Source organism: Bacidia gigantensis (assembly GCF_019456465.1).
Source record: "Bacidia gigantensis strain McMullin 20006 chromosome Unknown contig_245, whole genome shotgun sequence".
In the NCBI taxonomy this organism is placed as follows: Eukaryota; Fungi; Ascomycota; class Lecanoromycetes; order Lecanorales; family Ramalinaceae; genus Bacidia; species Bacidia gigantensis.
The window spans coordinates 543,564-565,855 of NW_025408601.1; the positions used below are offsets into that span (position 1 = coordinate 543,564).

A 22,292-nucleotide genomic window follows, 5' to 3' on the forward strand; every position below is an offset into this window, starting at 1 on the left:
GGATTTTCCTCTTAATGGAGATTTATTAGCACGTGGCCTTGAAGGGGAACCCTTTCGAGATTCTCGCGATCGCTGTCTAGGTCGGTAGGTAGAGGCGCGGTCGACGTCTCTAATGGGACTGCGACCCGTGCGCCGATGTGATGAGCGACGTGGAAATGTTAGTGAAGCTTTTTGGTATTTGCTTGCCCTTTCCCGAGATCTTGAACGCCCTCGGACGGGGCTTCTTTCGCGATAGCGACGGTCTCTTGGCACAGGCGAACGAGAGTGGCGTCTTGTCGAGGGAATATATGAGTCGTTGAATCGGCTGTTAGATGGGTAGCGATTCCGGTGAGTGGCTCTGGGTGGCGAACGGATATGCTCTCGGCGTCTGCTACTTGGACGAGGGCCCCTCTCAAAGCGACTCAAGACTGGGCTAGGAGGCAGTCGTCTTGCGTCCCTATCACGGAAATCAAAGATACCAAGACGAGATCTACTATGGCTGCTGCGCCCGTGCCTTGTGTGGTCTTCCCCTGCTCTTCCTCTGCTCCTCCCCCTGATTCGGTCACTGCTTGTGCCTCGCGCAGGTAGGAATCGCTCGTCACCCCTCCGTTGCCGGGTAGCAGGGCTCTTGTCTCTTGCGGCCTCCTGCCCCGCTCTAGGCTCCCGATTCTTCTCCAATCTTGTATCTTCGGACAAAAGTGCTGATGGCTTGTCTGCTCTGCCTCTAATGCGGAGACCCTCGCTAGAGCGATCTCTCTTCTTTGAACCTGATGGAGATTTGGGTCGTTTTTCAATGACTCTGTCGTTGGGGCGAACACTGGAATCGTCGCTGGCCCTCCAATAGTCTCTCATCAATGGGCTCCGTCGCGACCCAGCCATGTATTGATCGCAGTCATTTGGTCAGAAAGCTGTGTGTGCCATCGCAAAATTTCATCCCGTTCAATTTGGGCGGGACTGCCAAGACTTTATGTATGTTTAGCCGTTCCGCATCACGGAAAGTGCGAGCTTCCAGTGAGCCTGAGGGAGAAGGGGGATATCGGCTTACCTTACTCCGTAGTCTGCTCCTCATGGATATATCGATGACCTCTCCAGATCTCGTCCGGATAGACGCTTGATTCTACGATGCGCGCACTTTTCACTCGGTCCCTTCCGCTTCTAACTTCCTTTCTCCCTGAGAGGTATCCTCCACTTTAAGTGGCTATCTACGAGACCAAAGTGATACTTCCTGGGTCAGTGTCACATTGGAAAACGGCTCAAGACATCCGCAAATCCTCGTTTGTAGAAACACTCTGTTTTCAGCCCAACAAAGCCCTACCCCTTCGAGAACTGACTCCTCTCGATCCATCCATCAAGCGAAAACCTCGCGAACAGGAAGTTTTTCATGAGAATGGATACTCCCTCGCTTCACGACCGGCTGTCACACCACGATATTTTAGTTTTGCCATCGTTCAGCCTAAAGGCGCTCGGTCGCTAGTCAACTGGCACTGCAGGCTCGTCTCGACGCTACAAAGTAACATTTGTCCTTCGATACGTTGCTTCCGTTGCGTAGTACTGTAGAATTGAACGAACTTCTCGTCCTTCGACCAGATCTTGGACAGCTTCCGTCGGTGAGCCTTGTTCGCTTGCCCTCCAATCCATAACATGGTGCGAAACATACTAGATGAACAGGCCCTCCAACAGGTTGGTTGAATTTCTGCTTGAAAATTGACGTGAGGTATTCCACGACTGGGCAAGCTTCTTATGCTCCAGAGCCATGTTGTCGCAATCGCTCAAACAAACACTATCAAGCCAAGATATCCAGAATGCTGGAGGCCAAAACTCCAATGCTAGCAGCAGGACAAAGCCTCACGAAATCACCGCCCAAAAAAGTTCTGCTAATTCCGAAGTCCCATGACCGTGATGTCAAGCCAACCTCATCCATCGAATCTCCATCGGTCAAGATGATATCAGCGGTAAGTCAGGTCTACGGATAACTATGTGGATTGATGTGTTAGAAGGCATGTTAGGCTTGCGAGGGGATTAGGTGGGGCGATCATAAATGATGGTAGGGAAGACGTTAGGACAAAGTGAAGTGGAGCGTCGAAATTACCGCGCTTGCAATGATACGCCTTAGTGGAACAATAGATAACATCCCTCACATTTTACCATACCCGTCTGCAATCAGGAAGCATGGCGCGAGCAAAAGGTCTTTTCTTTGTATTCTACTCGAAGGCCGTAAGGAGTCATGTATGCTCAGGGCTCTACAGATTTACATGCCACTTGTGTACCAAGGCCTCCCCCGGGGCCATATGCTACACATTATCGTGATAGTTTCAGCGTTCTCATGATGCCGTAAGTGGTGATTTTGAGCATAGAAACGCGAACCACTTTCTCCATATCTGTGAGCATGAGGTTCTCGTGTGTTCGCACACCTCGGACAGACACGCTTGAGCCAGGTATCTCTGGTCTTAAACCGGAATAGGGCGGGGGCCTCAGTTGTCGACGGTACCATATTGCGTCCGTCCACTTGCATGATTATCAGAATCGGCTTCGTTCAAATGGTAAAGGGCTGAGAGCTCTATACGTACCCTCTTTGAATGTCTTCTGAGTACACACCCGGTGCTGGCCGCTGTGAACTGCTGTCTCTCCTTTCGAAATAAACAAATTCAAGGTAAAAGCTAGAGGTGGAAATAAATGCTCGTCCATGTTGTCTAAAGAAAAGCTGGGTAATGTTACTCACGCATGTATGTGACCTGGCAGGTAGCTTTTACGGCTGATCAGCGGCAGTTCGTTGACACCAAAGGCGCTTCGTGAACACTGACCCAAGGATCGTCAAGCAAATATTAATGAATAGGTCAACAGACCAACCTGATATCATAAAGACGCCAACAGGAGGTACTAGTCGAAGCTTTAGCTTTTACGCCCCGTCAAGCAACAGAAAAATTACAGATGATAGTAATGAGGACAATGAGAAGAGCAGACACAGGGCTGCTTCCTGCCATCTTGCACGGTCGTAAATTTCAACGAGTTTTCGAATTCCTTCCAGTCTCCTGCAGAGTTCAGAATGAAAGATGGTAAGTGAAGTGTTCAAATAACATGAGAATCGAGCAGGCGGCAGAAAAAGCGCTCGAGTAACCGCCGAGCTATGACGTCATAGAACAAGCCTTTTGCCTCTATCAACTTTGTCCCCCGCTGTAATTTTGTTCGAATGCCAATTAATTGATTTCATTGCGCGACGTGATTGCCGCTACAGCAAGCTTCAAATGATTGGTTCAACTGCAATGTCTCCGCCAATGGAAGATATCGCAGCATGCAAGAGTGTGCTTTGGGCTCGAAGTCTCGAAGTCCTATGACTGTCTTTTCCGAGTTCTTTTTACTGTTTTAAGATGTCTTGAGAGTAATCACACAATGTTGACTTCTAAGACATGCTCCCGAAACATAGATATGCTCTATCTAACTACCTAAACAAGGTAATAGGACTCCGAAGAGCTAGTCCCATGGGCAAAAATCACATTCAAACCAGCATGCCGACGGTTAATGGCATACAGCTTGCAAAACCACTCTTTCAACGCTGCTCCTATACGACTTGCGAATGAGTCAAGAACTCTTTCCTAAAACGTTTGCCACTCTTCCGTACTTGTCATTTCTAATCGATGAAGAAGGTCCCTAGAGCTCAGGCTGGGTGGTAAGAGCACAACGCTTGCCCGCTGCCTCCTTCACCTCCAGGCGTGCTTTTCCATCTTTCATCGTCCGTAGAAAGGAAGCCTTTCAATAGCATTGAATTTGGCTGAAAATCTTGCACAAAGGCCATTTCAATGCCTTGTTTCAAGAATCCAACCAGAGCGTAGGACTCGAAGCCACCCATTGATATGAAGCCTTTGTTCCAAATATTCTCTTGTCGTACTGTCTATGGCCCTTTCAAATTCCCTCTTAGTATTATCGCAAATGAGACTCTTCCACAGTCATAATACCTCTATACGACATCGAAAACGTCCATCAGTAACAGCCAATTCTCAAATCATACCCGACTAGCACGTCGATTTCCGCAAACATATCTCAATAACCCAACTCAGTCAATCACCAAGATCCCGGCCCAACAGACGAACAAGCTTTCCAATTAATCACGATGGCCCTTAAGCCGCTCCTCCTCTTCCTTTCGACCATCCACTTCCTCGATGCCGCCGCTCTCCCTGGCTCAGCGGGAAAAACCGAGCAAGTAAATCCCGGCTTCGCCTTCGACCAAGTTATAGGCACCTTTAGCAACCCTAATTGCAGCGGTGACCCCGTGGGCGGGTGGGACGCAGGCACATACGCCCCAAACACGCTTAGTGCTGTCCCTACCTGCCTGGACGCCACCAAGTTTTCCGGCGAGTTTATTGGCATAAACTGGGGAAGCAAGAAGGGTGAAGATGGCGGGGCCCAACAGATGAGGAGTCTCGGCCTTTTCAAGGATAAGGATTGTAAGCAGGATGCGGGGTGGTATGCGCTGAGGCCTACGACGTGGCCATTGGGCGAATCCGAAGCCAGAGCATGTTTCGCCGTTGATGAGTTTGGTGGTCCATATGGGGGATTCTTGTTCTGGGGGGCGTTAGTGTTGAAAGATGGGGAAACGAACTCGTTTCCTAGTGTACCTGGAGCTGTCTCTTAGAACTTTGTATGGGTGTGGTAAAAATTTTGAAGGCATAGGTCTCCTAGTATTTTGGAATGCTTCGACTTTGGGTTGCAATGCTCTCGTTCTCCTTGTTGAAAGTTTATTAGTGTCAGATGACAAGACAGAGCTAACAGCCATGAAAGAACACTCCAAGGCGGGCACTTAAATCATTGCTTACTCAATTGATGACAGGTTTCATGCTTTGAGAATATCGCATTGGCAGGACGGGAGGCCGAGCAATTTAAATCAGTCAAGGGTAGCAGAGGTAGGGAGTACTCATAAAAGACGGAGAAAAGAGCACGAAACACATCAGGACGTTGTGACAAATTATTTCGATTGTCGACAAGCTTTCAATTATGAGCTAACATTATGATTATTGTTGGCACGAAGCCGAATGTTGTCATGGGCTTGCCATGGTTCAGAAGTAACAAATCCAACTACATTGTCCGTCCGTCTATAATGTCGTTCGCCGTGCTAAGTTTGCAAGCCAAGCCAAAGTTCTATGTCATTACCCTCTATTCCTTCACTCAGCCACTCGACGCTGACGATTTGCCCGCCTCAATATGGGAGCGTCCCTATATCGAAGATGGGGCAGGGTAGGCTGGGCGAAACCCGAAGAGGCTGTCCCAGATGGGTGAGGCGCTGTGCCTGTCCCACTGTTTGGGAAGGCACCGGTACCACTCGGGTGAGGAGCTCCAGAAACCGAAGAGGATTTGCCAGTTCCGGCGGGTGCGGTACCGGTGGCTGTGCCAGATGGCTTGGAAGAGACAGAGCCAGTTGCTGAATAAACTGGGTTGGTTCCACTGGGGCTGATGGGAGGTCTTCCAGTTCCCGAGCCACTAGGAGCTGCCGTACCTCGAGATGATGTACCGGTAGCGGAGTAGGTTGGCTTCGTGCCAGAAGGAGAGATAGGCTTGCCGGTCCCAGAGCCATTGGGAGCTGCCGTACCTCGAGATGATGTACCGGTAGCGGAGTAGGTTGGCTTCGTGCCTGAAGGAGAGATAGGCTTGCCGGTTCCAGAGCCACTGGGAGCTGCCGTACCTCGAGATGATGTACCGGTAGCGGAGTAGGTTGGCTTCGTGCCTGAAGGAGAGATAGGCTTGCCTGTTCCAGAGCCGTGGGGAGCTGACGTTCCTGTGCCTGAGCTATAGACAGGTTTCGTTCCAGATGGCAAAATGGGAGTGCCGGTGCCAGAACCATGTGGAGCGGACGTTCCTGAAGAACTGTAAACAGGCTTAGTTCCAGAGGGTGAGATTGGTGTCGCGGTTCCAGAGCTGTAGGTAGGTTTCGCACCGGAGGGCGAAATTGGTTTGCCAGTCCCTGAGCCAATTTGGACAGTAGTACCCTGGCCCCCTGATGGTGCACTACCGCTTGGGCCAGTCTGACCTGTTTGACCTGAAGCGGGAGCTGTCCCGGTACCTGTGCCTGCTGGGTAGCTTGAGCCGCCCGAGATGGGATAAGGCGCGGTCTTGTGAGATTGGCTGGGCGCAGGGCCAAGTCTACCTGTAGAACTAGCAGTGGCAGAGGCTCCACCGTGGGTAGCACCAGTCGATGGCTGGGCAGTTTGACCCCCTTGCCCTGGACCAGCACATTGTGTGCAGATTGTAATAGTCGCAGTACTTGTGACCGTTGAAACTGTAGTCGTTGTCTCAGCCTGTCCGGACGACGGGCCCGCGGTAAATGTATTGGTGACTGGGCATGTTGTGACTGTTGTGTAAACTATCTCCGTTGTCACAACACTCGTAGTCGTTATCGGTCCCGAGCTTGGGGAAGAGCCAGAGGAGCCGCCTTCGGTTGGTGAGGCACCTGACCCACCGTTGCCCCCATTCTGTCCACCTTGTTCGCCAGAGCCACTGCTTGAACCAGGACCTTGGGATCCGCTGCCCGAGTTACTTCCCGAGGATCCGCCTGGCGAGTTTTTCAGAGACTCGCAAGCATATTCAAGCACCGTTACGTAATTCGGGTGCTCGAAGCATGGGCTTGCGAATTCGGGGTAGGCGAAAGGAGTGGAGGGTGGGCAGACGCATTGAGAACCTGCTGATGGGCAAGAGCCAGCCGCAGATGACGACGATGGCTGCTGAGATTCCTCAAATTTGTGGCAGAGAGCTAAGGCTTGCTCTGGGTGTTGCGACAAAGCGTCAGAGCAAGTGTGAGCCGAGATAACGGTTGCAGAACCAAGGGCCAGAAGCCCAAATCTAGCCAACATCTTTGATTGATACCGAGTGTGATAGAGGTGATGTTGCGACACTCAGAGAGCGAAGTATTAGAATTATAGATTTATATGATTAAATATGTATTAATATTAAGAAAAGTCAGAAACGACAGACAATGGCATAGAGAGCCAAACGAGCGTGCTGCGGAAGAGGAAAACGACAAACAAGCAAGCGACTGAGATATAAAGAATACAAGAAACAAAGGAGAAGGGTGCGAGTAATAGGAGGATAGGTGGGGAACGACGCGTTCGATAACAGGAACGCCTTGTTTCCTGGCCAGGCTCTCTATGCCAATTTTGGCCGTAGCATCTTCCTCGTGGTAGAGACGCTAGTATGGCAGAATGCCATGGACCGACTAGACTAGCGGAAAGGGTGATGGTCATTGAATTCTCCGAATTCAGATACGACCTATACTACAAGAGGTAGCGTAATTTCCCAAGCACCCCCTTTGGGATGTTCGTTTGTATTCGGGCCAGGATCCGAAATGAATACAACCTTGACAGATGGCGCACGAGCCATGATTTTAAGATAGACGCCCTGTCGTGCTTTCAATTCATCTCATGAAAATGTGATAAGGCTGTAGTGGCTCCCTTGGCAGCGTTTGCCGGCCATCTTCTGTGGGGCTTTGCTGACAAGATAGACGTGTTCGCGACCCAGGTGACAAGGTCTAGGATGAAGGCTACAGTGACTCACTGCTCCTTTGCATAAGGCCTGATGATACCATCATTCAAAGCCACGACGAGCTAATAACTACGAGCAGCATCGCATGGCTTGTTGCATGTCCCATGGATTTCAACGTCTGTCAGCCCATGATGAGCAAGCGTGAGATATCATGATGAACAGCAAGCCTGGCGGGCCAAGGGGCCGCGTCGCACAAATCATAGATTGGAGTCGAATGAAAGGGGAAATGTCTGATGGCTGGTATACGAGGATTACAATCACATTTTGAGAGGTTGAGAGCATTGCCGAACCGCGCGTGCGGCTGAGGCGTCGGCGATGGTGCGGGAACAATTGGACGGTGCAAGACGGTCCCTGCTCCTTCCACAGGGGGCCGTCCTTTTCAGGCCTGATCAGGTAACCCTAACTACCCAAGATACCAGCTAACAGAATCCTTGCAAGTGGTGCCAATCATCTGCAAGTCCTGTTTGCATGATGGGGGCTGCAACTCCGAGCAAGCATGGCGTGATGTGAATCGCGATCCTGCTCACAGTGTGGTGACTCTGGTGAGTGTACACACTCGGCCTAGACTTTCTCTTCCTGTGCAGATTGGCTGTGATGACCTGATCATCTGTCAAAAAATGGCAGACCGTTGGTACCTGCATTAATAACAATGCACCGTTGGAGGTCCTGCAGGGCCTTTACGGCCACTGATTACTGCGCCGCTGGCTGGAGTGGGCCGGCCGGGCTGATCTGGATCTCCCGAGTAGATTTGCCTTCTCTTTACTCTACTCTAACTTCTTTCACTACTACTTCGAATGTACCGAGTAAAGGTAAGGTAGTAGTAGTGTAGCTTGGTGCAATCTCCACCTGCACCGTTCCCCCTCCTTCAAACCGCTGACCCTCGGCTTCTCGCCATTATTATGTTCTTTAAATTCTAACCAAAGCGGGAAAATACCAGGCATTCACCCAACCTGTATATATATTGACATACGGAGGCAAGAACCATGATTGTCCCTGATAGCCCACGCGCAGCGCATATATAAACTTCCCCTGAAAAGTCTTGGCTGGGAGCAATTAATAAATCAGCATCTTGGCTTCTCAGTTCCCTTGTTCTGCTTACAATCGCAATTTGCTTATGGGTTTAGGGTCTTGGTGCCCTCTGATGCTCAAGCCTGGACTCTGGGGACAAATCATTGCGAGTAGGGTGGCGCTCCGCCTGCCAGCGCATATGTAGGAACTCGTATTTCGCAAAGGGCCGTGTTCTCAATCGAAGTATCGGGAGGGAGTCCTCACGATATTGAGGGCGTCCCATTCAATAATTCGTCACAACGACCGGGCAGCTGTACCTTCCTCTCGTGGCTCGTTTGGACGCTCTTGCTGATCTCTAAATGCGAGAATCTGTGGCCTTGATAACATACTCAAGATGCATTCAGGATCCACCTATGGCTCACGCAGCCGGTCAAGATGTGGAGCACTGCGACTTTGGAAGCGAGGGAGTATTTCCTATTGCATTAAAGCTACGAAAATCTAATATCAGATGCGACTGCTGCTCGATAGTCGCTGGATTTATCCTGTCACTCACGATTCCAAACTCGGTCCAACATGACTGAACGCCTTCAACTGACTTCCCTCGTATCTTTCAACCCCTTACCTCTCCGTTGCCGCTCCTTTCTCCGTCATAATCCATGCTATCAACCACCTCTCTCTTCGCACTCATCTTCAAGCTCACTTTCACCATTGTACTCAGTCACCCGACCTTCTCCTTCCTTGTCACTAAGTGAGGTCTCTTCACTGCCTGACTCCATCTCGTCGTTGCCTAAAGCCCAGTCTTCAATGTCGCTTTCCTGACTCCCATACCCCTCGGAGTCATTCTCTTCAAAGTCTACCTCCGAGCCCATCCGCTCAAGCTCCTCCACCGATTTGACAACCTTCTCATAACCAAAAAACCCTTCAGGCGCCACTGCCGTCAAAATATCCTTCATCGTCTCCCTATCAATATACCCAAAAAGGCACATATCATAGTAATAATCCTGCAATCCAAGCCCTCTTCTGAATGCCTCCCTCTGCGCTAGATTATCTACCGGCACAAACGGCGTATGTCCAGCACCCCATCCTTCATACTTTAGCCTCCCAACTTCTCCCGGCGGAATGCCCATGATTGGGTTCAACGGCGGCCAGTAAGGATGCACATAAGCGTACCGCACAAACATTTCTAATACATGTTTCTGATGCAGCATGTGCTCCCGTTTCAATACTCCTCTCAAAACGCTTAAACTCCGCTGGTTCAATAACATCGTCCGAAAGCGTGTCTCTCCATAATTTCCCGTGCTCGGATTTGTGAGCCGCATGTCCAATTTCAGAATGAAGAGGTGCAGAACGAAGATATCATTCTCGGTCCAGAAACTTTCATTGTGAAAGAGGTAAATCCGACGCCTATTATCAGGGATATCCAGTGTAAACCACAGCTTCTTAATGACTAGGCTAGCACGGGGCGGCATCCTATGCCCTTTATAAGCCAAAGCATCAATGATATCATTAACAGCCTCCTCCCTGAAGAGCACCATTCTTAACCACCGAAAACTGGGAACCCAGCGCACCTCCCCTGGTACACTCTCATTCAAGCGCCCAGCTGGATCTCGCATACAAAGATTGCGGTAGCAGCGGTGGACAAAGATTCGAGAAGACTCCGGCGCTTTCGTGACGGACTGTCCCAGGATCAGAGCGGTTAAGCGCCCGTTGGCGAGGAAGTGGAAGTCGCGGCTGATGGAATAGAGGGAAACAAGGTCGTCGATCTCAAGTTGCTTGGTCATTTCGTAGAGGAGTTCTGGATGAGTGAGGAGGGCGTTGAAGATGCTGAAGTGGTTGAGGTTTGTTTGAGAAAGAGAACGTGATGATGAAGTGCCAATAGGTGATCGTTCCAATGAATTGATTGGGAGATATTCTCGATGGAATGTTCGATCCCCGTTGATACTGAACGGTAGGTCTTCTTGCGGCCGATAGGGTAGTGATGACGGTCGTTTCCTCCGCTTTCGAGGATCCCGCGTGGTAGCATCGTCGCAAGGCGCATGATCTGGCTCCAATCCCATACGTGATGGAATCCTTCTGCGCTTCCGGGGTACAATAGGAGCTTGTTGCCCATAGTCATCCCGTTCAGTCGCATTTGGAGCGATAGCAGGCTTTGTTCCTGCTAGTCGAGGTGAGCGATCCGTCGGATTTAGTACGCTATTCAGCGAGCAGGCCATGGCGGTCTTTACAGGCAAGACTAAAGGTTTCTATTGAACTGTGCATGTCAACAAAGCGTGAATAATCATTTCGATTGGACAACGTCGCAAGGGGATGATTGCGAAGAACGACACGTGAAGGCTGCAACCTAACCTAGTTCGGGAGTCAACAGCATCTGTGGCAATTTCATGTCGATAGTGTACAATTATGATGGTGGAGATTTTACCCGACTCTTTGCCAGGTGAAAAACGGCATTACATAGATTGCTCTTGATCCCCACTTTAGAATCCCAATTTAATGTGCCGTTCGCAGATGTACTCCAAACCTGACGACTGGAACTTCTCCAATTCAACGGAAATCAGACCCGTTTCATCTCCGGCTGATCAATGTCAAAAATTCATCCCTCGTTTTCGCACTCGACCGCATGCAACCCAGCATGCAGCTCGTCGTTGCTGTGGCGCCCGATTTCTGGACCCCTCTCATAACCATGCAAAGATGACTTGATTCCATGACAACGGCAACACCTTGCGGCTGCAGCACCTCTGTGATTGCGAGTGCTACTTGTTTTGTCAGTCTTTCCTGAACTTGTAACCTGCGAGCGAACATTTCTGCTAGTCGAGCAAGCTTGGAAAGACCCAGAACTCGCTCTATCCTTTGTCAGCCGTTGTAAGAGATCCAGTGGTATGGGAATTTACTATTAGGTATATAGCCAATGTGCATCTAAAAATCCAATTAGCCGTAGGCGAACCCAGCAGATGAAAAGCAACATTGCCCACCTTTCCCGTGAACGGCACCAGATGATGCTCACACAGCGAAAAGATCTCGATATCTCGCACTATCACCAACTCATTGTGATCTTCGTGGAATACAGCACCATTGACCAAGTCCTTTACATTTTCCTCGTAGCCTTTCGTGAAGAAAAGCATAGCTTTTGCATACCGTTCTGGCGTTCCTCGTAGACCTTCTCGGTCTGGATCTTCGCCAATGCACTCGAATATTGTCGTGATGGCACCCTGCAGCTTCTGTAGCCGCTGCAGGGATTGTGCCTCTGTAGCCTCTCGTCTTTCTCTCGTACCCAAGCCTGTACTTAGAGTCAGCTCACCCGCGCCCTCCAATAGACTGACTTGACGTACTCGGCCAACTCAGACCGTCGAAGTCGATTGGGGGGTTCTGTGTTATCGGACTTGCAGGTCTCGATGTACTTTCTTCGATATCTCGACCCAAGGCATGATTCACGAGACTTTTCGTTGTTCCATTTACTTCCCTAGCATGGTTCTGCCCGTCAGACAAATCGTCTTCGCCATCAAATACGACAGGCTGCCGCCGCGTTGTTGATAATTTGATGGACGCCGCGAGCTCCTCTCGTTCTTTGGTATTCACTGAGGCTCTGCGCAGAGGGGAGCTAATTTGGGCTTTATGAGATTTGCCGTTGAGGAGGGGAGCTGGCATCGTGGCCCAGGGTAATGGAGGGTCAGTTGCGTTATTCATGAATGCAATTACACGGGGAGTGGCGCCGTTTTACACATCGAGATTCAAGAGTAAGCTGGTCCACCAACCCGGGGATTGCAATCAAGGTCAGGTGAGGCAACGATCAGCCCAAAAATCCATGATGTTTAGAGATCCAAACTCGGACCCTGGGACGCTGGACGTCGCTGCACTTAGAGGATGTCATTTTGCTCCTTTGAGGACAAAATAGGAACCGGCCCGATGGCCAGAGTTTTGAATGCCTGAAAAAGGAGACCATTCTTGGAGGACCCGAGTATCTTATCAAATTTTGGATCCAATGATTACTTTCAGTCCATGCACACTATTGTCCTCTATGATCTACATTTTACTTCCGCTGATTGAACTATGTAAGAAGCCGGACGTAACGGCAGTGAGAAGCTGGTTCGCAATCGCTGTTTTGGGCGGCAACCTTAGACCACCTTCTTGGTAGCCGAGAGGTGCATCTTCTCCAAGGCCACTTGTTCCAACGACCAACGCATCCTCGACCTCCTTGAGGTTGACCCATTTCGCGTCCTCCAACTCCGGATCGTGTTCTAAAACAATCTTCTCTTTGTTGGGGACGCACTGTGCAATAGCCCCAATCATTAACTGACGGGCTCAGATGTCAGCAGTGACTCTCATGAAGCAGGAAACCCGAAACTCAAAGGTAATGCTCAAAATGAAGAGGCTCAGTCAATGGGAGATGTGAAGGAATCCCATGGCTATCAAGTCCGGCGCAAGAACGAAGAAGTGGTAAGTTAATGTTGAACACGTCGAGGAAGCCTGCACGGATCAATTCTGAACCGACTCACATTTGCGGGATATGGCCAAGGTTGGGTGCTATGAATCACCACTCGTCCCAGGGTGACCCCACTCTCCTCCCAAACTTCTCGTCTGACAGCTTCTTCGACGGATTCGGCGGGCTCAACAAAACCGGCGAGGGTACTGTACCAGTAGGGTGGCCACCTCTTCTGGCGACCTGAGAAGATTTAGTGAAAGAAACAGGCACATAGCTTGGATCACTACCGAGAAGGACTCGCTCGCCGTCTGCAGAAACCACCGCCATTATCACCTAAGGAAAATTATCAGACTTTTTCTTGGGCAATTTTGCCCCCACCTCGGTTCCCTCTAGAGGACAATGCGAGGGAACAAAGAAGTGTCAGAGCCGTAGAGGCCAATACATGAATCGACGGCGAGTGTTTCATAAAAGTTTAAGAGCCAGAAACAGAAACACACACCGTAGGGTCGGTCTATTGTCAATCAGCACCATAGAGGCAAAGGACTCATTGAGGCTTACCCGGGGAAAGGAGAGGTTGCTAATGCCTTTTCGCGTAGCACAGCTGGGACGATCTACTAGCTTGCGGTCCACCATTGACCCTGTTGCTGAGCTGCCTATAAAAAGGGCCTTGTCTTTAGGTGGACAAGTCCTTTTGGTCCCCGCATTGATCCTAATTTGAGCGTCAGAAACAAGTCTTGCACGGAAGCTGTTCGCTTCAATAAGTGCATCAAAGCAGTCGTTGATGGACGACAAAACAGTACTTACGATAGTGTTGGCTGGCCGCATTGCCCACAATATGGATTTCGCGCATTCCAATCGACCAGCGCTCTTGCTTGGGCATAAATTGCAGCCTGGGTTGCGGGCAGTGACATATGCATACGGCCCTGGACGAATTGTAGACCCTTCGACTTCATGGAGTTGATAAGCGCTTCTGCGGTAGAAGCAGTACTACCTTTTCTATACAAAATCGCAAATGAATATCAATCTTCTATGCAGAGAAGCAACAAGTGGTCTGCATTTGAACCTACGGCGTGATATCAAGTGCAAAGTACGGAGATCCACGGTACATATGCCATTCGAAATCTGAATTTTGCTGCTCGTAAAGTCCGAGAAAGACCAGTTGAGGTATTGCGGTAGAGGAGTTATAATCCGCCACCAGCTCCTCTTCTGTCTTCTTATAAGGATTGTCTCCAGTGAGCGAAACCACATCTTCATGCGAGGCATATTCAAGGCAAGTAGGATCTTTTGCAAGAGGCGCCAGGTTATCAAGAAGCAGGAACCTCGTCGACGGGTGATTTAGAGCTGCGGAAAGGAATGAATGATTGGTACGTAGGAATGATACTCGATTGAGAGGGAGCCTTTCCAGATCAATAATCATATTCATTGTAAGGTCAGACGTTTCATTTACCGCTGAAATAGTTGGCGACTTCTCTTCCAAATTTGCTCGACAGCATGGAGTCAATTTCAGCATAAGCAGGCTCTGGTACTTTCGGTTGCGGCATACTCAAGGTAAAAATGCGCAACCACCTGTCTCCACGAAGGGAATTGACGGCGTCTACAGTGCATTGTTCGAACAAAGGATGACTAGAGGCCCTCCAATGACATCTTAGCCGAGCGAGGCTAAAGCTGATTTGTCAGCCCCTGCCAGAGTAAGACGTGCAGTTTCCAGGTGGGCAACTTGTCATTGGGCCTCAATTGATCTTTGCAGTTGATCTATACCACTGGAGATGCTGTTGCAGCCTGAGGAGTCCCCCCCGACCCAATGACTGTCTCGGAGGAAGCTGACTTTCCTTTTAAAGCCGGCATGTCAAAGCTCTTGCTCATTCCACCCTGTACGCCTTTCCATTTCCAGAGCACCTGACCATCTTCCATAGTCCAGAGTAGTGCTCCAACCCAGGGTTGAACGTTCCATCCTATCTCAAGCGTGACATTCTGGCGTTCTGAGATGATGCCGCTAATATCTGTAATCTGGTACTTGGGTTTGGAATTCTTCAGTCTGATGATGCCCGTGTCCAATCTCGGCTCCTCCTTTCTGATGCCCTTTTGAGACTTGCTTTTCCTCGATTTTAGAGGCTGCTTCTTGAGGTATGTCAAGGGGTTGAAAGGCTGCAATTGGCTTTGCGACTTAATGATAGTATCCCAAATAACTGCTTGCGAGAAGGGTGCTTCATATAGCTTCCCCGCCACAGGGTACGTAGCTGTGATCCATACAAAGATTTGCTTAGTATTCCAATTGAACAGCGATGTGAAGTCTGCAACTTTTAGGTAAGCTAAACACGTCTTTCACAAAAGGTTCCATCGTACCAGCATCCAGGTCAAATTTTATGTGCGCATACTCCTCTCTCTTTGGGGAATAATAATTTGGTCGTCCCTTAACACTGTCTCTCGTGAGCACTGCGCCCAAGGAAGCCTCTTATCTGACAGCTCACACTTGAAGATTTCGAAGTACTGGCTCAAGCTTAGCTGAAGGGGTCTGCGGGATAAAAAGGACAGAGACTGCTGCAGAGAGTGCTGTAAAGAACGCGACTGTAGTGAAGAATCCAAAGGAGTTTTGTATCCTGACAACCGTGGAGTGCATCTTGTCACCGGATTGACGTTCAAATTAACAATAAAGCGAAGTCACGATCCTCGACTAGGTGGACACATCTCCCGAGGACTTGGCGCTACTCAGGGCTTTCTAGATGAATCATATTTCTAACTTTTTTAGGAGAGGCTTGAAATAGGTTTATTAGTTCAATCCTTAAACAATACTTAAGTAGAAACTTTATTTATCTTATATTCTTAATATAATAAATAAGTTTTAAAAAATATATTTTATATATAAGTACTTTACTTGATAATTTTATTTTAATAAAGATAAAGATTTTTAATATATAAATTTATTAGAAATATAATTTATTTTAAAAAGCTTTAAGAAAAAGGATTTACTTCTATAATAAGTTAAATATCTTAGTTTATAGAGATATAAAGAGAAGTATTATTATAAATAATTTAAATAATTTAAAAACTTATATATTTAATATTCTTAATATAAATAATAAATAATTTTTAAATATTTAAGAGATTCTATATATATTTGATTACTATACTATAATATTAAAAAAAGATTCTTAAATGTTTAGATTTATTGGAAATATAACTTATCTAAAGAGGCTCTTAGTAGAAGGGTTCATAGTCCTATGGGCCACACCGTTCTAGAACGGATCACCGCTAGCTCGGATTGTCTGACTGACGAGGGTGATGTCCTACAAATTACGCCCTCTAGACCCGAGCTGGCGGTAACCGCTTCTAGGACCGTGTAACCCTCTACTCGCTGCTGTATACTACGGGCGCCCTTAAGCTCTTATGGTCATGAGTCTACGTAGATAGTTATGTACAAACCCTCGCTATGCGTGATTATTCGTAAAACCGTCACTGTTGTTGAACGACGACAGCGATCGCTCTGCTCTGTGGTCCACTGCTCCCTCTTGGTGCAATCCCACGCGAGGGACTTCCTCTACCACCACGGTTTCCTCTGCCACGAGATTCGAGCATTGCGGGGGGTGGAACATTCGAGTATGATTTGGGCCTGAAGCTCGGGTTGTTCTGCGGCCTCCAATCCAATAAACCGTCATCAATTCGGTGGTATCCTCCTCGTGTCAGGGCCGAGTTTCCGCGACCTCGTGAAGACATCACGTTCAACTGCTGCGCTCCTCTTCCCCGCGGCAGTACTCCCTCGGTCTGTGATGTACTTTGGCCTTGTACGTCTGTCCCCTGAAGCCCGCTTCGAATGGGAAGGCTATGATGTGCAGATTGACTGTTTGCGTGACCAAAGTCGCCTCTCACTCCAGCCTGAGACATGCCTCTGGTACCAGCCACCGCCCTTCGGAACGAACCGCGGAGGGGTAGAGGGGCGGCCGCAGGCTTCAATTGACCTTGACCGTGCATCCCCGCCGGAGCAGGAAATCCAGAAGTACTCAGAGGCTGACTCTGGGGTTGACGCCGATGGCTGTCCTCTGCTTTAGATCCGGCAGTCAGTTGGCGGTCAGTGAGATTTAAGACAGTGTGCAACGGAACCGTAGATCCACGGAAAGGGGAGCATCGATCATCAAGTGAAGTTCCACTCATGAACGTGACGTCAAAAACTACATCCAAGAGTGTTGTCCGTGTTGTGCGTGTTTTACCAATCACGGTTCCCCTTGTTGCAATCGGCACTCGACCGGAGTCCTGCACGTACACAACACGATCTCCCAGCGAGAACCTTTGGTGATTGAGCCGCTGTTCTGCGTCAGAAGGCCTCATGAGAGCGTTGCGAGGTGCTCCTTTGATCTTCTTGTTTACGCCTTTGCCCGGTGGATCCAATTGGAAGGCTTTGTCAGCTTCTTCCTCAAGCCTGTGGACTACAACCGAATCAAGTTGCTCGGCATCCAATGGCACTTTTTCGAAATTTTTGGATGAGATCTCTTTCAACCAGGTTTGGATTTGTTTAATCTTTAAATAGGCTTCTGAAGCTGGATAAAAGTCGGTGGGTTCGAACAAGTCGCCTTGGGGCTTTCGCTGAATACCGGCAATGAATTCGGGAAACTTCATCATGTAGAGTCTCACGAGTTCGATTGCTTTCTCACTGAACTCCCAGCCTGATGTGTTCCGCCGCGAGTAGCCCAGCACCTTCAATTTCTTTGCCTCAAATTTCAAATTCAGACCGAGGTTCACCCGGTCCTTTTCGACCACCACGGAGAAGGATGAAGTGATCTTACTTAGCACTAAAGGATTTAGGCCAAGAACTCTTGCGACTGCATATGATGGCGTGTATGGCGAGTGATTATCGGCATCTGCTGCGACTTTGCGACCAAATTCTGGTACTTTAGCGGCCGCAGTCGATACCCATATATCAATCTTGTCACCAGTATGACCTACAACCTCTAACGGTCGCCCATAATTGTAATCACCCAAGAAGAAAGCCCTAGAGCCGATCGGAAACTCTTCTTCTACAGGCAATGCAGCCTTTTCGATGAAACGTTGGTCTTCATGAGGGACATTTTCAACAACAGCTTGGGCAGCGTAGTCCGTCTCAATTCCTGGGATTTGTGCATATTCCTTGATAGTGGCTCCGTCGTCGGTCTTTTTCAAACCTTTCAGAGTATCGACGTGCACCAGTGATTGCACGTCGCCAATGATTGTGCCCAATCTCTTGCTATAGGTGTTTTCAATCCTTGTGGCCTTCTTATGCCACATTTGAAGCTCCTGCGGACCATGTGGAGCAGCGATTGGTGGACCTTGTCCGTTTGGTGGCAGGCTATAGTTAAACATTTCGTCAGATACACTCATGACCTTAGCTTCGGACAGATACGGGTAGCCGACATGCACTTTTCGACCTAGGAGCCTCTTGGCACATGTGATTGTTGTGCGGGCCTCTGTTTCCAGTAGGGTGATTATCATACTCTCATTGCGGCTGTCCTGTTGGAAGACACTCACGCCGTGGAAATCCAAACTCCCAAAGAAAGGGAGAGAATTCAGACTTGGGAACCCATAAAGCGCAGACTCGCCAAGCATGACTCCTCGCATTAGGCCAACATGATAATCAAGCCCTTCCATGGTCGGCAAATCGAAGATGTTCTCGACACAATGCGAGCGCGGGATGTCTGGAAAAATGCCGACCAAAGAAGAGCCATACACATACTCTACGTCAGGCCCGTATGTAAACTTAAGAGAGACCCCAAAATCATTTCGCTCATTCTCGTCCTCGGACAGCATATGATGTTTGCTGCTCATTGCGCGAAGCAAGCGGGTTTCATCAATGAAAGGGATTTTCACAACCGCTTCCCAATCCATTTTCTTGCCGTTCATGTCGAGCTCAAAGTCACGTGGATAGAAATCGTAAATAGGGGAATCGGAGCTTGTCATCAGTTCATGGTAAGGCGTTGGGACAATCTTTTTGCTCCGATCTGGCAGAACACCCATCAGTTGTTGAAAGGGTCGAAATGGCTGGCCAAGTTCAAAATTCATATCAGCTCTGAGGCCTTGCTTTACGTCTGCAGCACATCAGTGTTTTGTCTACCGTCAGACCTGGTGATATACTTACCGGAGATCATAGGCGAGTAATGATAACCATAAAACCAGGGCCAAGATGCGACACCGCGGTAGTAATAGTACAGCACCCATTGCAGACCCTGTACGTAGTTCTCCGTCAACTTGCGCATTTCTTCCTCGTTGTCGAGACCCCACTCAAACTTGCTTTTGTAATAGACATCCTTCCACTTCGAAAATTTCTCCTCGTACTTCTTTTCCAACTGAAATTTGGTGTCTTGGGCTGATACATCAGTTATTGTCGCATTGTCGTAGTGCTTCAGAACTCTCCTCAAAGCGATGGATGCTTCTTCATCCTCTCCTTCTTCCTCGTCATCGCCTTCGAGTCTCGCTGGAAACCAAAGCTTCAGGCGCCGATCACCGTCTTCATTTATCTCGGTTTTCCATTCAAGATGCAGAGCGCCAACAAGATCTTGAGTAAATTTGCGATCTGCTGCATTCATATTTGGAGAGAGATCTAGCGAATCCCTGGCAGCGGATGGGTCATGAGAATGGGATTTGATATACTGCTTTACCTTCCTGTAAATGTCCCTTTGAGCCGTGGAGAAAGTAAGAGGTCCACTCTTGTTCTTAACTTCTTTTTCCATCACATCGGCCTTGCCAATCTGCTTTCCTTTGAACCAGCTAGCGTCCGCATTTTCCGCCTCGAAAAAGCGATATTCAACGCGGGAAAGTTCATCTAGGAGAATGCCCAGGCGCTCTAAATTGATAACGCCACGTTCATTAATGTAGCCACCAGCTTTTGGCAGTACAGTCTGGTAGATCTTGAACATGAGCGCTAGAGCGCCTTCATTTATATGCAGGTGAGGGAGATTAGGCAGGAAGTCGTTTCCGACGAAGAACGCCATAAGTATGAAATCATCAATAATGCGTTCCATGTCAAATGTGCATTTCATTATGCCAGGCGCTTTAAGCCCTTGGAATTCCAACTCCAAGTACTCTCGGACGATGCAAAGGTGCAGAAGATAGAAGTTCTGATGCTCCAACTCTTTCGATTTCTTTTCCTTGTTCCGGTTGCCAAAGCTGACTTCTTCCCGAAGGAGACAGAAATGAGGATCATGGCTCAACAGACCAAGCATGATAAGGTCGGCATCGAGCCCGTACAGGCAGTGACGGATATTAGCGTCATAGTCAGGCTGAGCTTTGGCTAGTCTGATGTATTCCATGATCTTGTGCTCCCCTTCGCCTGGTACTTCGTGGCCAGACAGCACAATGTCAACACCTTGCCAATCCGCATCTTCTGAGATCTTTTTGTTAATAAAATATTTCAATTGCTTGGTCAGCTTTGCCATGAACTCAGTCCCTAGCTTCATAAGCAATCTCATCCGGCTGTCGACGTGCAGCCTCATTTACCGGGGGTAATGCAATTGCTGTCAAATGCGTCTTCCGAAGGCATCTCGACACCTTCACGGACTGCCTTCTCTCTTGCTCTTTCTGCGTCCAGTGCAGTCCTGAACCGTCGTGCTCGTTGTTGATTCATCTTTGCTCGTGGTGCCACTCCGTCGATCGCCATGAAAAAAAGTTTCTTTGGCCTTATCTTGCCGTACAAATGCTCAATGTAATTGAAAATGTTGATGAACATTTTCTCCTCAGTCATTCGAAAAGTGGGCGAATCGGAGTCCTTGTGGGTGCAATTATGTATGATACCATCTGCAAGGCGAGGTTAGTCTTGCCATTCACATACAGGTGCTGCTTCCCCACTCATATCCAAGTATAGACAGTCAAATTCCGGTATGCGATTTTCAGCTATCAGTTGAGAGATTGCTGGATATCTCTCGCTCAGCCAGCGAAAGAATTTGGGAACACCCATCTTGACGGAGAGAAATCAAAATGAACGTTTCCAGCTCGAATAAAGGCCTCGTAGTGTGAATCAAACTCGGTCTCCTGAGCCAAGACCTTACATAAGCTTCACTTAAAGTTTACTTCAGTGTGATTTCACCTGCGACAAAAATGTTCCGGATCAAGTCCCAAGTCGACGAGTGGTAGATGTCTTCGAGCTTGAAAGACAGAAGGTGTGGACAGGAGCTAAAAAGCTTGGCGGACAAGGGATATTTTAGCCGTAGTAGCAGTTAGACAAAACATTATCCTTCGTCCAATCAAGTTATCTTGCTTTTCTGGTGAACCTGCACGGGATCCCAGGCGTTATAATCGTTAGTTGTTGTTTGCTTATTCCAGTTCTCTATACCCCGTCAAATTCCATCCTTATCGCCCTTAGACGCCCGATTTTCTGTACTTTACTACTAAAGACTAACCTTTCCGTCTAAACCTACTCAACTATAAATTTATTTGTTGTCTAAGTATTTGGACATACCTATTCTAGATTTTTTATTATTAAAGCTGTTTCCTTTTTCAAATATACTGTTTGTTCCGGAATAAAAGTCCCCTACTTGAAGTCTTTAATTCCCCTACTTAAGCACTTTCAGCTTTAATATTAAAAAAGCATAAAGTTAAAAGCTATAAAGTATTACTATACTCGGAAATCTAAGTTAATTTAAAAGTCTTTTACTAGAATATAAAAAATTAAAAACTAATACTATATTAAAAAAATATTATATTTAAAACTATATAGTAGTTAGCTAAAAACCGCTACTAGCTAGCTAGAAACTTAGGTTAGGTTTTACTTAAACTTATACTTATTTTAAAAGCTAGTTTACTATAATCTAAACTTTTCTATAAAAAACTAGTTATTATTTTTTTTATTATATTTAAAAGTTCTATTGCTACTTTTTACTAAACCCCCTTTTAGGACAAAAAAAAGCAACTTTTAGCTATAGAAAAAATACTTAGCTTACTAGCATTTTTTACCTTAGTAACTAATAGCCTAGTAACGCTTTTTAACTTTATTTTTATATTATTATTTATTTTATAATTTAGTGCTTTTTTACTATTATAATTACTATTTCAATATTTACCTTTTTTTAGTAAATTTTAGTATTTATTATTTTCTACTAATTTTAATAGTTTTTTATTTTTTTTAACGAAACACTATTACCTATAATACTAATATATAGTCTATTATTATTTATTATATCTAAGCCTAAATATAAATAAACTAGACCTATATTTATTTTTTATAGTACTTTTATAGGTAATAAGAAAGAACTAGCTATTAGATAGTTTAGGAAATTTAAATATAAAATAAAAAAATACTATAATATATATAAATAAATTCTAGTTTATTTATATTTAGAAGACTTATAAATGCTATTAATTAAAAAAGCTAGAGATTAGTATAATAATAATTTAAATATTATATAGC

At 47.4% G+C, this 22,292-nt stretch overlaps 6 protein-coding genes across 6 annotated transcripts; 1 reads left to right on the top strand and 5 right to left on the bottom strand.

The window, feature by feature from the left end:
- Nucleotides 1–4,084: 4,084 nt before the first annotated feature.
- KY384_005270 (uncharacterized protein) lies at nt 4,085–4,606 on the top strand (the record flags this gene model as incomplete). Its single annotated transcript, XM_044813771.1, has 1 exon — nt 4,085–4,606. One exon carries the CDS (start codon nt 4,085–4,087, stop codon nt 4,604–4,606), a length of 522 nt encoding a protein of 173 aa, XP_044669072.1.
- Nucleotides 4,607–9,173: 4,567 nt separating this feature from the next.
- KY384_005271 (uncharacterized protein) lies at nt 9,174–10,724 on the bottom strand (the record flags this gene model as incomplete). The annotated part of the gene is made up of 1 exon (XM_044813772.1): nt 9,174–10,724. The coding sequence occupies one exon, from the start codon at nt 10,722–10,724 to the stop codon at nt 9,174–9,176; it is 1,551 nt and encodes a 516-aa protein (XP_044669073.1).
- Nucleotides 10,725–10,985: 261 nt separating this feature from the next.
- KY384_005272 (uncharacterized protein) lies at nt 10,986–12,153 on the bottom strand (the record flags this gene model as incomplete). The annotated part of the gene is made up of 3 exons (XM_044813773.1): nt 10,986–11,083; nt 11,453–11,785; nt 11,838–12,153. 3 exons carry the CDS (start codon nt 12,151–12,153, stop codon nt 10,986–10,988), a joined length of 747 nt encoding a protein of 248 aa, XP_044669074.1.
- Nucleotides 12,154–12,528: 375 nt separating this feature from the next.
- Nucleotides 12,529–14,469, bottom strand: KY384_005273 (uncharacterized protein; the record flags this gene model as incomplete). The annotated part of the gene is made up of 8 exons (XM_044813774.1): nt 12,529–12,798; nt 13,002–13,029; nt 13,077–13,261; nt 13,428–13,439; nt 13,487–13,673; nt 13,733–13,924; nt 13,996–14,269; nt 14,376–14,469. 8 exons carry the CDS (start codon nt 14,467–14,469, stop codon nt 12,529–12,531), a joined length of 1,242 nt encoding a protein of 413 aa, XP_044669075.1.
- A 211-nt stretch (nt 14,470–14,680) lies between these two features.
- On the bottom strand, nt 14,681–15,545 carry KY384_005274 (uncharacterized protein; the record flags this gene model as incomplete). Its single annotated transcript, XM_044813775.1, has 3 exons — nt 14,681–15,219; nt 15,272–15,345; nt 15,397–15,545. The coding sequence occupies 3 exons, from the start codon at nt 15,543–15,545 to the stop codon at nt 14,681–14,683; spliced, it is 762 nt and encodes a 253-aa protein (XP_044669076.1).
- Nucleotides 15,546–16,378: 833 nt separating this feature from the next.
- On the bottom strand, nt 16,379–20,630 carry KY384_005275 (uncharacterized protein; the record flags this gene model as incomplete). The annotated part of the gene is made up of 3 exons (XM_044813776.1): nt 16,379–18,978; nt 19,029–20,336; nt 20,387–20,630. 3 exons carry the CDS (start codon nt 20,628–20,630, stop codon nt 16,379–16,381), a joined length of 4,152 nt encoding a protein of 1,383 aa, XP_044669077.1.
- Nucleotides 20,631–22,292: the final 1,662 nt, after the last annotated feature.